Source organism: Schistocerca nitens, chromosome 4, assembly GCF_023898315.1.
Source record: "Schistocerca nitens isolate TAMUIC-IGC-003100 chromosome 4, iqSchNite1.1, whole genome shotgun sequence".
In the NCBI taxonomy this organism is placed as follows: domain Eukaryota; kingdom Metazoa; phylum Arthropoda; class Insecta; order Orthoptera; family Acrididae; genus Schistocerca; species Schistocerca nitens.
Window position 1 is genome coordinate 877744171 of NC_064617.1, and position 15938 is coordinate 877760108.

At 42.9% G+C, this 15938-nt stretch overlaps 1 protein-coding gene across 1 annotated transcript in view; it reads right to left on the bottom strand.

The window, feature by feature from the left end:
* Positions 1–14878, bottom strand: part of LOC126252637 (dorsal root ganglia homeobox protein-like) — a 123882-nt gene extending 109004 nt beyond the window's left edge. Inside the window, exon 1 of the mRNA XM_049953540.1 lies at positions 14789–14878. Coding sequence (XP_049809497.1) covers positions 14789–14860 — 72 coding nt within the window. The 5' untranslated portion in view covers positions 14861–14878. The remainder of the gene's footprint in view (positions 1–14788) is intronic.
* Between the last annotated feature and the right edge of the window lie 1060 nt (positions 14879–15938).

Genomic DNA, 15938 nt, shown 5'->3' on the forward strand with positions numbered 1-15938 from the left:
GCTGAGTTTCACATGATCTCTGTTTGCGGAATCCATGTTGGTTATGATGAAGGAGATTTGTATTATCTAAGAACGTCATAATACGAGAACATAAAACATGTTCCATTATTCTACAACAGATTGACGTAAGCGAAATAGGCCTATAATTATTCGCATCTGATTTATGACCCTTCTTGAAAATGGGAACGACCTGCGCTTTCTTCCAGTCGCTAGGTACTTTACGTTCTTCCAGAGATCTACGATAAATTGCTGATAGAAAGGGGGCAAGTTCTTTAGCATAATCACTGTAGAATCTTACGGGTATCTCGTCTGGTCCGGATGCTTTTCCGCTACTAAGTGATAGCAGTTGTTTTTCAATTCCGATATCGTTTATTTCAATATTTTCCATTTTGGCGTCCGTGCGACGGCTGAAGTCAGGGACCGTGTTACGATTTTCCGCAGTGAAACAGTTTCGGAACACTGAATTCAGTATTTCTGCCTTTCTTCGGTCGTCCTCTGTTTCGGTGCCATCGTGGTCAACGAGTGACTGAATAGGGGATTTAGATCCGCTTACCGATTTTACATATGACCAAAACTTTTTAGGGTTCTTTTTTAGATTGTTTGCCAATGTTTTATGTTCGAATTCGTTGAATGCTTCTCTCATTGCTCTCTTTACGCTCTTTTTCGCTTCGTTCAGCTTTTCCTTATCAGCTATGATTCGACTACTCTTAAACCTATGATGAAGCTTTCTTTGTTTCCGTAGTACCTTTCGTACATGATTGTTATACCACGGTGGATCTTTCCCCTCGCTTTGGACCTTAGTCGGTACGAACTTATCTAAGGCGTACTGGACGATGTTTCTGAATTTTTTCCATTTTTGTTCCACATCCTCTTCCTCAGAAATGAACGTTTGATGGTGGTCACTCAGATATTCTGCGATTTGTGCCCTATCACTCTTGTTAAGCAAATATATTTTCCTTCCTTTCTTGGCATTTCTTATTACACTTGTAGTCATTGATGCAACCACTGACTTATGATCACTGATACCCTCTTCTACATTCACGGAGTCGAAAAGTTCCGGTCTATTTGTTGCTATGAGGTCTAAAACGTTAGCTTCACGAGTTGGTTCTCTAACTATCTGCTCGAAGTAATTCTCGGACAAGGCAGTCAGGATAATGTCACATGAGTCTCTGTCCCTGGCTCCAGTTCTGATTGTGTGACTATCCCATTCTATACCTGGTAGATTGAAGTCTCCCCCTATTACAATAGTATGATCACGAAACTTCTTCACGACGTTCTGCAGGTTCTCTCTGAGGCGCTCAACTACTACGGTTGCTGATGCAGGTGGTCTATAGAAGCATCCGACTATCATATCTGACCCACCTTTGATACTTAACTTAACCCAGATTATTTCACATTCGCATTCGCTAATAACTTCACTGGATATTATTGAATTTTTTACTGCTATAAATACTCCTCCACCATTGGCGTTTATCCTATCCTTGCGGTATATATTCCATTCTGTGTCTAGGATTTCGTTACTGTTCACTTCCGGTTTTAACCAACTTTCCGTTCCTAATACTATATGCGCACTATTTCCTTCAATAAGCGATACTAATTCAGGAACCTTGCCCTGGATACTCCTGCAGTTTACCAATATTACGTTAACTTTTCCTGTTTTTGGTCTCTGAGGACGGACGTTCTTTATCAACGATGCTGATGTTCTCTCTGGTAAGCCGTCAGGTATTTTATCGTTTCGCCCAAGGGGGGGTCCCTCTAACCTAAAAAACCCCCGTGTGCACGCCACACGTACTCTGCTACCCTAGTAGCTGCTTCCGGTGTGTAGTGCACGCCTGACCTGTCTAGGGGGGCCCTACAGTTCTCCACCCAATAACGGAGGTCGATGAATTTGCAACCATTATAGTCGCAGAGTCGTCTGAGCCTCTGGTTTAGACCCTCCACACGGCTCCAAACCAGAGGACCGCGATCGACTCTGGGCACTATGCTGCAGATATTAAGCTCCGCTTGCACTCCGCGTGCGATGCTGGTTGTCTTCACCAAATCAGCCAGCCGCCGGAAGGAACCAAGGATGGCCTCAGAACCCAAGCGGCAGGCGTCATTCGTTCCGACATGTGCTACTATCTGCAGCCGGTCACACCCAGTGCGTTCAATAGCTGCCGGAAGGGCCTCCTCCACATTACGGACGAGACCCCCCGGCAAGCACACCGAGTGCACACTGGCATTCTTCCCCGACCTACCCGCTATTTTCCTGAGGGGCTCCATAACCCGCCTAACGTTGGAGCTCCCTATAACTAATAGGCCCGCCCTCTGTGACTGTCGGGACCTTGCCGGAGAATCGGCCACTGGCCCAACAGGCGAGGCATCCTGTGGTGGCTCGGAAACGATGTCATCACCACTAGGAAGCACCCCGTACCTGTTGGAAAGGGGTAAGGCAGCTGCCACGCGGCCAGATCCCACCTTCGCCTTTCGGCCAGGCACGCGCGAGCCCACCACTGTCCGCCATTCACCCTGGAGTGATGGCTGACCGGTAAGATGCTCACTGCCGGAAGACGCAGCGACATCAGGGGTTCCATGTGATTCCAAGGCCACCGAAGTAGGCATAGGTCTCACCACAGTTGCCCCAACGCCACTACGAGCCGACGCCTGCGCCTCGAGCTCGATGAGCCTAACAGACAAAGCCTCCACCTGCCCCCGAAGAGTGGCCAATTCTCCTTGCGTCCGCTCACAACAACCACAGTCCCTACACATGACTATGTTTACCCTACTCTATACGGTGACAAATTCCCAAGATAATCTTCTGATGAGCTACTCTGATAATCAAGAAACACTCACTGAAATACGAGACGCGAAAACTACGCTAGGTTTTCCCAGAAAAACTATTTAAAAGCTAAGCGCAGCAAATAAGTACAAAATAAATTTCTCTCCTAACGATCAAGAACTGTTAGTTTCTATGCAGAGCAGATAAACACTAATAGAATCCCTTCCTTAGTGGAAGGTCGTAAACAAAATGCAAAATAAACGCTTTATACAAACAGTACTCGCTGCTGCTGGTCCTCTCGCTCTGGCTGTCAACATTCGTAAACGTCACAGGCCTGGTTTTTAGCAAAATGAGTCACCTTAAAGAACTGAGAGGTGTCTGACAGAGCATGTTAGCAGCAGATCACAAACTCTGGCGTTGCATTAGAGAGTTACTGCAATAGGTACGTGTCTCCGCTTCTGAGGATAGCGATGTCATTGTGCAATGTAAACAACCGAAACGGCAAACGAGCCTAATCGCTAGTCTAGAACTCAGAAGTCAATCTAAGAAAGTCACTTACAAAAACCCCTCTATTGCTCTAAGCTCATCTACTACTATATCATACTTCGTCGTATAATTGTTTACTGGCTAAAAAATTAGAAGTGATATGAAGTAGAATGAACACATAAAGCTGTAATAGAAAAGACGAACGGAAGACCCAGATTTATTGCAAAGATTCTGGGAAAATTATGTAGTTCTGTAGGGGAAATGGCATACAAGACACTAATGCAACAAATTCTAGAATACTATTCGAGCATTCGGAGTCATTATCATGTCGGCAACACAACAAATATCGATGTAATTAAGAGACAGGCTGCTAAGATCGTATTAAGACGCTAGTACATACTATTGTAAAACAGTGATGCTCGGGAAACTTAAAAGGGAATCCTTGGAAGCAAGCCGACAATGTTCTGGAGAAACCCTGTTGGGTGAATTTAGATACGCAGTATTCGAGAAAGACTGTGCGGAAATCCAGCTGCCACCAGCGAATGTCTAGTGTGGGCGTCGTGATAGCGCGATTTGATAGATTACGGTACGTATACATCTACGTCTACGTAACTACTCTGCAGTTAACATTCAAGTGCCTGGCAGAGGGTTGTTCGTACCACCTTCAGAGTATTTCTCTACCGTTCCACTCTGTAACAGCAAGGGGGAAAAACGAACACTCAAATATTTCCGTACGAGTTCTGATTTATTTTATTGTATTTTGAAGGCCATTTCTCCCTATGTACACTGGTGACAATAAAATATTTTCACATTCAGAGGAGAAAGATGATGATTGAAATTTCGTGTAAAGATCTCGCCGCAAGGAAAAACGCTTTTATTTTAATGATTGTCATCCTAACTCTCTTATCATATTCATGACACTCTCTCCCCTATTTTTCTATAATAAAAAACGAGCAGCCCATCTTCGAACTTTTTCAGTCCGCTCCGTCAGTCCTTTTTCGTTAGGTTCCCATATAGCACGCAGTATTCTAGCAGGGGACGTACAAGCTTTGTGTAGGCACTCTCTATAGTTGACCTATTGCGTCTCTCTAAATGTTCTGCCAATAAACCGTAGTCTTTGGTTTGCCTTCCCCATAACATTTCCTATGTAAGTGTTCCAATTTAATTTGTTTGTACCTGTAGTTCCTAGGTATTTACTTGAACTGACTGCCTTTAGATTTGTGTGATTCATCGTGTAATTGAAATTTAATGCATTTCTTTTTGTTTTCATGTCGATGACCTCACACTTACGTTTGTCAGACACAGCTGCCACTTTTCACACCATTCAGATATCGGGTCTAAGTCATTTTGCGACTTATTTTGATCTACTGGTGAACTACAAGACGGTTAACGACGGCGTCATCTCCAGGCAATAGAAGAGGACTGTTCAGGTTATCTCCTAAATCATTTATATAGATTAGGAACTGCAGAGGACCTACAACAATTCCTTGGGGAATATCGGATATCACTTCCGTTTTACTCGACCGTTTTTCATCGATTACTGTGAATTGTGACCTTTCTGACACGAAATCACAGTCCCAAGCGCACAAATGAGGCGATTCTCCATAGCCACACAGTTTGATTAGAAGTCGCTTGTGAGGAACGGTGTCAAAAGTTTTCTGGAAATCCAGGAATATGGAATCAATTTGCGATCTCCTGCCTATAGCGCCCATTATTTCGTGAGAATAAAGAGCTAGTTCTAGAAGAACGATATTTTCCGAATTCGTGCTGGTTATTTGTTAGTAGACCGCTACCTTCCACGTAATTAATAATATTCGAACACAATATATGTCCAGAATCTTACTGCAAAGCGACATTAGTGATATGGGTCTGATATTCAGCGGATTACTTCTTTTTCCTTTGTTTAGGTACGGATTTTTTACGATCGAACGGTGGTATATGATTGCTAAGTATGGGGCTACTGCATCAGCATACTGTGACAGGAACCTAACTGGTATATACAGCCTGGACCTGAAGACCTGTCTTTATTAAGTGATTTAAGCTGCTTCGCTACACGGAGGATATCTACTTCTAAGTTAATCATGTAGGCAGTCGTTCTCGATTCGAATTCTGGAATATTTATTTCGTCTTCGCCAGCTGCGGTGACCGAGCGGCTCTAGGCACTTCAGTCCGGAACCGCACCGCTGCTGCGGTCGCAGGTTCGAATCCTGCCTCGGGCATAGATGTGTGTGATGTCCTTAGGTTAGTTAGGTTTACGTAGTTCTGCGTCTATGGAACTGATGACCTCAGATGTTAAGTCCCATAGTGCTCAGAGCCATTTGAACCATTTATTTCGTCTTCTTTGGTGAAGGAATTTCTGGAAACTGTGTTCAATAACTCCGCATTCGTGGCGATGTCACCGGAAATATTATCGCCTGGTGAAGGTACTGATTGTGTGTCACTGCTGGTTTACTTTACATACGATGAGAATCTTACTGTAAATTGATAATGTTTACTTTATGGTCCGTCCGACTACAACTGAATGAAACATAATTTTCGTCTTTATTTTCTGCAAGGCATCTTCAGTGGCCTGGAATATGTGCATATTTTTGCTATTGAGTTTACATTTTGGTCAATGTACCTATAGGATATAAACAGTTCTGATGGCTGGTTTTTGCTATTATGTAGTAATATTTTGAACTGTACTTACAGGTTGCGTGGACGATTTTCTACATATTACGCTCCTGTTGCATTTTTTCTTATAAATGCCAATTTACGTTTTTTTTCCGCAAGGAACTGAACACTTGTTTTGATGCAATGTTTGTTTGTGTTGCCAACTGTCAGATGTTAGTGCCAAGGATCGAATCGTCTGACAGTCGGCAACACAAAACAAAACAATGCATCAAAACAAGTGTTCAGTTCCTAGTGCTGTGAAATGTCGAAAAAACCGCAAATTGTGTTTCATTCAGTTGTAGTCAGACGTCCATAAAGTAAAAATTATCAATATACCGTAATATTACACGCAACTGAGGAAGGCAGGAATACAAAAGATAAGAATCTCTTTGGAGGTTCTGTCAGATTTCGAGACAGCGCTTTATAGTGAAAGTTGTTAAAAGCATTTCGCATTGAAAGCGAAACTAAGTTTCGACTTCCAGTAAAGCATCGCCAATTTTAGAGATTCTGTGTTCTTTTAAATTTGCCACGCTTTTCTCGTTGCTTCTGCAACTGTGTTCTGACGTGAGCGATCAGCACCGTCTTTTATTAATTTATTTCATATAAATTTTTCTACTGTCACCGATACTATTTCTATGAATTCAAGCCATATCTTGTCTGCGCTTACATTGTACTATGTAGCAGGATTTTGGAGCATGTACTATGTTCGAACATTATGAATTATCTCGAAGAGAACAATCTGCTGACACACAGTCAACTGGATTTAGAATACATTGTCCTTGTAAAACACAACTAGCTCTTCATACACACGAAGTGTTGAGTGCTATTGACAAGGGATTTCAAATTGATTCCATATTTCTGGATTTCCCGAAGGCTTTTGACATTGTACCACACAAACGGCTTGTAGTGAAATTGCTTGCTTATGGAATATTGTCTCAGTTATGTGACTGGATTCATGATTTCCTGTGAGAGAGGGCACAGTTTGTAGTAACTGACGGAAAGTCATCGAGTAAAACAGAAGTGATTTCTGGCGTCCCCAAAGGTAGTGATATATGCCCACTGCTGTTCCTTATCTGTATAAACGTTTCAGGAGACAATCTGAGCAGACGTATTACGTTGTTTGCAGATGATGCTTTATCGTCTAGCAAAGTCAGTCATCATAAGACCAAAACAAATTGCAAAGCGATTTAGAAAAGATATCTATCTGCATGGTGCGAAAATTGGCAGTTGACCCTAAATAATGAAAATAGTGAGATCAACCACATGAGTGCTAAAAGAAATCCGCTAAACTTCGGTTACACAATAAATTAGTCAAATCTCTACGTCGTAAATTCAGCTAAATAACAATTGCGAACAACTTAAATTGGGAAGAACACATAGAAAGTGTTGTGGGGGAGGCGAAGCAAAGACTGCGTTTTATTGGGAGGACACTTAGGAAATGTAACAGATCTATTAAAGAGACTGCCTACACTACACTTGTCTGTTCTGTTTTAGAATACTGCCACGTGATGTGGGATCCTTGCCAGATAGGACTGACGGATCACATAGAGAAAGTTTAAAGGACAGCACGTTTTCTATTATTGCGAAATAGGGGAGAGAGTGTCATGGAAATGATATAGGATTTGGGGTGGACATCACTAAAACAAAGGTGATTTTCGCTGCAACGGAATCTTTTCACGAAATTTCAATCACTCCAGTTCGAAAGCATTTTGTTGACGCCGACCTACATAGGGAGAAACGATCATCGTTATACAATAAGGATATTGTTGTTCTTTTTTCCACGCGCTGTTCGAGATTGCAACAACAGAGAACTATTGTGAAGGTGGTTCGATGAACCGTCTGCCAGGCACTTAGGTGTGATTTGTGGAGTATCCATGTGGATGCAGGTGTAGATGTAAATGTATTTACTTAGGAAGGAGTGGAGGCTGTCTCTTAGCAAGGCGTCAAGCGTGTTTTTATCTGATTTTCTAAATAGAAACATTTTTATTTTACTTTTAGTGGATTTGGATGTTGCGGTGGTCAGTCTCGCTACAACGGTTCTGTGATGTCTAATATCTGTATACATCGTGATGGTCCCTATTTGCTCCGGATTATTTGTTGCTAAGGGTTCAAGTATGTTTTAGCAACCATTACACTTCGAGTGGACTCGTGAACTAACTGCTGAAAATAATTTTCGGATAAAGCATTTAGTACAATTTCTGACAATTATTTACACCTATCACCAGTTGTGAATGAATATTTTTTCCAACAGATCGATGGTAAATTGAAGTCACGACCAACCATTATTGTAAGAGAGGGGTACCTATTTGTGACTCGATCAAGTTTTCTTTGAACTTTTCAGCATATCTATCATCTGAGTCGGGGGGATCGCTAAAAAGAACCAATTAATAATTTATTCTGTGTCCACACTAATTAACAGGAACTACCTGCTTCAATTTCAGTCACTTTTCCTTCGTTTATCAAGTGAAAGGAACGATACAGAAGTAGACAATTGTTGGAACGAACTACTCACCGCCATGCACAACACATTGACAGGAACAATATAAATGTGAATGTAAATGTCACAGACGACGTTTGCTGGTGATCTGATTAATAGCAGTAGCGTAAAATAAACTTCGGTGTGCAGTTTATGAATTGCAGCTAGCTGTAGCACTCCAGATATGCACAAGTATCGTGTCGTGGTTTGATCCGCATTACCATGCGTATGGTGTAAGGAATATCTAGTTTCCAAAAATAAGTTCACATTGGACAAACACTGTGTGCTACATGACTTCAATGTTGTGCTATTGCTTTAAAAATCGTTTTGTAAGGATTCTTACTAACTGTTTCCTCTACTGGAAGATATACACAATGCGTCAGTACCGTTCTGTCAAATTTGCACAAAAATTACATAAACGGCTATCGTTAAAATTGCTATAATAATTCAAATCACTGAATGGCTTTCAGTGCCATTCCGACTTGCAATTTTCTGTTCATATTTCACACAGTAGAAAATAACGTCGTGACAATACGTCGAGTAAGTTACTAAAGTATGCACAAAGTGCGCATAAAAAGTTTACGCACTTAGGGAGCAGTAATATACCTGAAGAAGGCAATAAAATAAGGGTCTGGATGTAAGACTAAACTCAAGAGTTCAAGGATGTCAATGCTAAAATTTGCTGATGACTTTACTGTCGCCTGTGAAGTTGAGGAATGACAACAAGACCTACTGAATGCAACGAGCACAGAATATGGATTGGGAGTAAACAACAAAAGACGAAAAATTTGAGGAGCAATGAGATTAAAGTCAAACCGCATATCAAAATTGAGGACCTAGAACTAGACAATGATGACTGACGTCTAGAAACCTTTACCCGCACCATTCTCCACCCCACCCCACCCAAGAAGTTTTTTTTTTTTTTTTTTTTTTTTTTTTTTTTAAGAAAGAAACGACGCTCCGATTTCTAACGACTCTCCTTACTGAACAGGTATGTTGGTGACTGGCAGGAAGATCTCATTGCAAGCGACAATGCTCCGTTTTCAAGACGATACTGCTGTCCTGAAACCACATATCACAAGACGAATACGCGATGTCGTTTAGAATGATACAAAACTACGTCGTCTTTGGAGTAGTGAAAAAATGTTTGTCGAGTAGCGAGTGACGGTATGCAATGCAACGCGGCACTTGGATGGTTGTGAGCAGATATATTGGGTGCCTAGATAACTCTACTTACGTGAATAAGTTGTTCGAGAGTGAATTCGTTTGTGTTGGTTTGAAAGGTTCGAAGCGTCATTTGTAGCTGATGTCAAATTGAAATAAGTTATTTATACGTCATTTTAGATAACCGAATGCTTCCCACATGGAACCACTTTTTGAATCAGTCCTTCCATATATCACCGTAATAATTGTTCTATCACCAAAGCGTGAACAACTGCACTGTGGTGTGTAGAAAGACGCCTCTGATTGCACTAAAACTCTGAGTATCGAATTCACATAAATTACAAAACAACTCTGACATACTGCAGCGATCGAGAATTAACCACTTCTAGTAGTCACAAATGTAAAATATGGCTCAAATGGCTCTGAGCACTATGGGCCTTAACTTCTGAGGTCATCAGTCCTCTAGAAATTAGTACTTAAACCTAACTAACCTAAGGACATTACACACATCCATGCCCGAGGCAGGATTCGAACCTGCGACCGTAGCGGTCGCGCAGTTACAGACTGTAGCGCCTAGAACCGCTCGGCCACTCCGGCCGGCCAAATGTAAAATACCTAGCACTATGTGTCCAGAGTGATTTTAAAAGAAACGCCCATGTATAAGTGGATGAGTACAAAGGAAAAGTGGCTTATCCAGGAAATACGTAACTTAAAAATTTGTTATTCAACGTTTTCTTTAGTCTCTCTCGTCATTCTGGGGCCCTCTGATAGAAGAGGCAGCGAAAATCTAAAGGAGAGCGGCATACATTTCGTCACGGGTTCGTTTAGTAAGCGCTAAGCAGACTCCATCAAACTTCAGTACAAAACGATAAGAGACAGATTTACTCTTTAAAATTACTGGAGCGTGAGAAGGTGGAACACATTAATTTTTGGAAAAAACTTCGTTCTAGCCATGGACAGAAGTGACTGGCACAAAATATACAAACTTTTAATGTAGGTTGATTCCTACAAAGAAGAAGACAGCAAACAGCCACTATTAATACTGCTATTTATTTAAGTAAATAGCGCCGTAACCGGTCTCGAACTGTAAAGTTCATCATCAAACGACTGTTCACTGGATTTGCAAGATATACTTTACATGATCGTCAGTTTTCGATTTTATTCTTCCACTGTGGAGAAGTATTCTTGGTGTGTTCGTGCCATCGATAATTCCGCGCGATTTTGTTCCGAAGTTGCAGGAATGTATTTTTCAAATATTCCAAAATATAAGCAACACTTGTATGATTTGCACATCACCATATTGTGCAAAGCACCACACACATACACACACACACACACGCCAAAAACTATTTGCCACATGTGAAGTAGACACAAAGATTGCAATTTTACTCACCATGTCAGTTTTAGACAAAATAGCATTATACAAACTTTTTCTTTTTTGTTTCTTCTAGACACTTGCCGAGCGCCGTTCCCTAAGTAGTGATCATACCAGGATTTTGCGTCACTTGCAAGTAGATTCGGCAACATTTCTCTTATAATTTTCAGTTTTTAGTGTAGACGTTTCTCCTTTTCCAGTGTGATTTTTGTAGATGGACAACGTATGACCGAAAGGACTCTTGATTAAAAGCGCGTAACTTTGTGTCTAGAAGAATTAAAAATACTTGCATTTTATTTTCTTCCAAAAACGACTTGCTAAATATGGATGATGATGAAATTATAGAGTTTAGGCCCGGTAAGGATACTTACGGAGTTAATCCTTGCCGCACACTGTACACGAATTTAGCAAGGAAGGGGAGTGTGTGGAAATGACAGGAGTGCCAGAACGCAGTGTAGTGTAGTTTGTGACAGATTAAGGAGTCGATTTCGGGTGAACTACAGGTCTCGTTAAGCATGTTACTAATCCGCCAGAAATCCTGTTAACAGTATTATTCACGGCTGTTCACGAATATGAGAACAAATTCAAAAAAATGGCTCTGAGCACTATGGGACTCAACTGCAGAGGTCATTAGTCCCCTAGAACTTAGAACTAGTTAAACCTAACTAACCTAAGGACATCACAAACATCCATGCCCGAGGCAGGATTCGAACCTGCGACCGTAGCGGTCTTGCGGTTCCAGACTGTAGCGCCTTTAACCGCACGGCCACTTCGGCCGGCAGAACAAATTCCAGCTTCATTTTTCGGCACTTAGCGGTATTGTTCAAACCAAGTTGAGTGCCAGTGAGGGTCCTAAATACTGATATTTGTCAAGCCGCCGCCTTTGCAACGAGCAGCTATGAAAGTAGAGAAAGTTGTAAAACAATTTTACTTTCCGTCCGAACCACAAACAACTTGTACTGCTGTTACTGGGCTGGAATTTCTTGGCAGATTAAAACTGTTTGTCGGGCTGGGAATTCAAACCCAGGACCTTTCCCTTTGGAGGGCAAATGCTCTACCGATTGGGCAACACGTCCTGAAGTGCTTCACCTCCTACCGTCAAAACTTCTATGTTTTTGTTATCTTCCGTACTATACATATAATAGTGTATATACTATATATAATCTTGTGATTCTTGAGTTTCTCCCGGCGTATTTGATAATCAAAATATCCACGGGTGTGCTGCCGGTCTATAGTGTCCAACGGGCCCGTTGGACACTATAGACCGGCAGCACACCCGTGGATATTTTGATTATATATAATCTTATTTTATTTATTAATTAATTTTGCTTAATATTTTCAGCTATAGTAGTCGTGATCTTTCTGTTTTAGCACTGGCTATCTGAGTGTGGCACAAACGTCGTAAATGGTAATAATTGTAACAGTGAAATACGTTGTGGGGATTCCGACTTGAAAAAAAAAAAAAAAAAAAAAAGAACCTCCAACATTTTGTCTTCCTCTGTTTACCTGTTCTTGCTTCGCTGAAGCTAAAACATCCCGTCATCAGTGGCTTCCTTTTCTTTTAGTATCAGATCGTTTTGTTGTTAACGTTGCTGTCTCCTTTCTGCAGTGTAGCTGATGCTTCAAAACAGTTTATTTTGTTGCTAGCGACATTGGTTTACCCACTGTCAAAACTCGATAAACTGTCCTCCCAACTGTGTTGAAATACCAGCAGAACTGCAGAAGAGAGACAGACGGCGATACGAATCCTCGTTCGACTGATACTTTGATATTGTTCGTCAAGACCCAAAGAAGAGCAGCAGGTTTCTTTACAGATTCTATAAGCAACCGCGAATGCGTGGCGAGATGATCAGCCGGCTCCGGTATCAGACGCTAAAAGAAAAGCTTTCTGGATCACAGAGCAGTTCACTGTTAAAATTCCGAGACGGCACGCTCCAAGATGGCACACCCCTTCGTACCTCTCGCGAAAACACCACGAAGGTAAAAATTAGAGAGATTTCATGTCACACATAGGCTTACCACCAGTCACTCTTCATGCGGATTTTTCGCGATCGGAACAGGAAAGAGAAAATGACAGCGGTACTCAAAGCACCCTCCAACAGTCATAGTAAGTTAGTTGTAGATGGAAACAATAAAACTTTCTGAAAAGTAAAATAAACGGAAAGACAATGATGATGGTCTACCAAGAGTGAAAAAGGAGAACTGGGGTACTGCACAAGCAACTGCACAATATTTGATTGGTGCATAAGTTCGTAGCGCTTTTGTTTTGCATGTTGGTATTCCGGTTTCTGTAGGTTTATTTATCGACCGTCGTTTTAGTTTCTAGTTCACTATTCCTATTTGTGTTTACGTATCGTCATTTTGTCCTTTGTAGATAGTGAGTGGAGCTGCGGACGAAAGGTAAATGGAGTGCCAAGGGGAGAAATCACATTTCCGGCATATTCCTCTGTTCGAGTTCAGTAAAGGGTTGACAGTAGAGGAGGCAGTCAGAAACATTTGCGCCCTGTATACGGATAATTCCGTTGGACGGAGCACGGCAAGAAAATGTTTTCTCGTTGTCTCATTTGGAGGATCGTTTTGATGTTAGCCACTCTTCACCTTCAAGAAGACTTCCGGGATTCGATGAAACGAATTAATCCAGAATTATCCACGCCAGAGTGCTCGAGAACTGGCAAATATGATGAACTGCCATCATTCCACAATAGTGAGACATTTGCATGCAGTGGTGAAGGTTGAAAAATGGTATGTATGGGTACCGCATGCACTAAGCCAAAATCACAAAATCAGCAGGCGGTCATATGTACATCTGTGGTTGCTCTTCATCAATTGGATCGTCAAGAACACCGGCCTTTTCACTCCTATTTTGTTACTGGTGACGAGAAATGGTGTCTTTATGCTAACATGAGGAAAAGAAAGGAATGGTTGAGCCCAAAACTTGCAGCAACTCCCCGTACAAAGATCGGCGTGCCTCCACAAAAGATAACGTTGTGCATCTGTTGGAACAGCAATGGTATGGTGTATTACGAATTGCTGCCCCGAGGTGTAACCGTCACTGCTGATATTACAGTTATAGTAACTGAGACGTCACGCAGACGCAGTCCAAGAAGGGAGACTGCGTGAAGTGATGCTACTCCACAGTAACGCCCGCCCGCAGTCTGCTAGACTGATTAAAAACGCAATACATGGAGTTGGGTTGGGAAGTCATTCCGCACCCACCTTATTCAACCGACCTTGCGACCTAAAATTTTCACCTTTTCCGTTGTCTATCGAACAACCTCGAAGGATTTTGGTTTCTGCATGAAAATGTGCTCCCAACATGGCTAGACGCCGCGCGGGATTAGCCGAGTGGTCTTAGGCGCTGCAGTCATGGACTGTGCGGTTGGTCCCGGCGGACGTTCGAGTCCTCCCTTGGGCATGGGTGTGTGTGTTTGCCCTTAGGATAATTTAGGTTAAGTAGTGTGTAAGCTTAGGGACTGATGACCTTAGCAGTTAAGTACCATAAGATTTCACACACATTTGAACATTTTTTGAACATGGCTCGACGTGTTCTTCGCCACAAAACCAAGTGATTTATACAGCTGCGGAAACGAAAATTACCCCAGCGTCGACAGACTTTCGTAAACAATGAAGGAAAATATATTATTGATAACTCAAGTCTCTGTTACATGCATCTGTTGAGTTCATTAAACTTATGAAAAAACGCTACGAACTTATGTAACAACCTAATATATTTGACGATCAGGGAAACGGGGACAAAAGTAGGGATCTTTCCTCAAGAGAAATCGCCTGAGGCTGTACAAGTTACACGCGACTGTCAGAGGTGACCTTCTATGCTGTGCTGAGTACTGAGGCGTCGGCCGCGGCGGCCCTCACTCACCTGCCTGCGGCGGCCGAACATGTACTCGGACAGCAGGTCTCCCGGCAGCGGCGACAGGAACGGGCCCGCCATGATGTCTGCAGCGGCGTCGCGACGTCTGGCGTCTGCCGTCTGGCGCTCGCTGGCTGCGTCCAGAGCGAGCGGCGGCGGCGGCGGCGACGCCGCGCGGGGTGGCGCCCCGGAGCCACGCCCACCCGGCGCGCGGGCGCCGCCGCCATTGGCGGGCGCAGCGAGCAGGCCACGCCCCCAGCGTCCGCCACACCCTGGCGCCGCGGCGCCGCCAGCGCCGCATAGTGGCAGTAGCAACACTGACTGTGTGTGTGTGTGTGTGTGTGTGTGTTTGTGTGGGCCGCCAGCGAGAGATGATGACGGCACGACGGCACGGGGAAAAAGTCGCGCGGCGAGTGGGAGAGTTGATCGCTCGCCATCAATAGGTCAAACGCATCACTTTTGCCATTCACGGCAGATTTGTGTGGCGCGTGCGACCGGACCACCCGCTTCTGCGACGAAAATGTGATTTGCGCGCCAACTCTGATGATGCCATTGGAAGGCATTTGACGAAACACACACTTATTTTTGTTTTTTTAGCGCTTTAATCGCGATTAACACCACTGCGTTCCATGAATTTCATTTCCGTCTCTTTGCCCCCAGCAGCATGACAACACGGGCAAAAAGGTTTTATACTTAAAACCCCTAAAAACAAACTGATACGCTCTCAGAGTTCTGAAGAAAAAGGCATCCGAATCACACGTGCAAGGGGACCGCGCGTTATCACCATCACCGATTTCGTCCATATTAATGGTATACGCAGAGCTGGGACGGAAATGAAACTGACGGAAGTTGGAGTTCGAGATAGCAAGCGTTTAGCAAAAACAAAAAAAAAAGCATTTTTAGCCCAGATCGGGCAAGGCAACAGCCATTTATGATATCGTAGTACGCAGGCACCGGCCGATACAGCGAAGAGAATTCAGTACGGAAATACGTGGGTGGTAGTGATCGCTTCCCAATGTGGAACCTTCTTTCTCTTTTTCGTTTGCTATTATTACGTTAGCGAAATAAGCTCAATACACTGTATTTATCAATATGTTCATACGAGGCATGAAAAGGAAACGCAAAAGGAAATCTGAGGTTGCCAATAATTTCCAAGAAG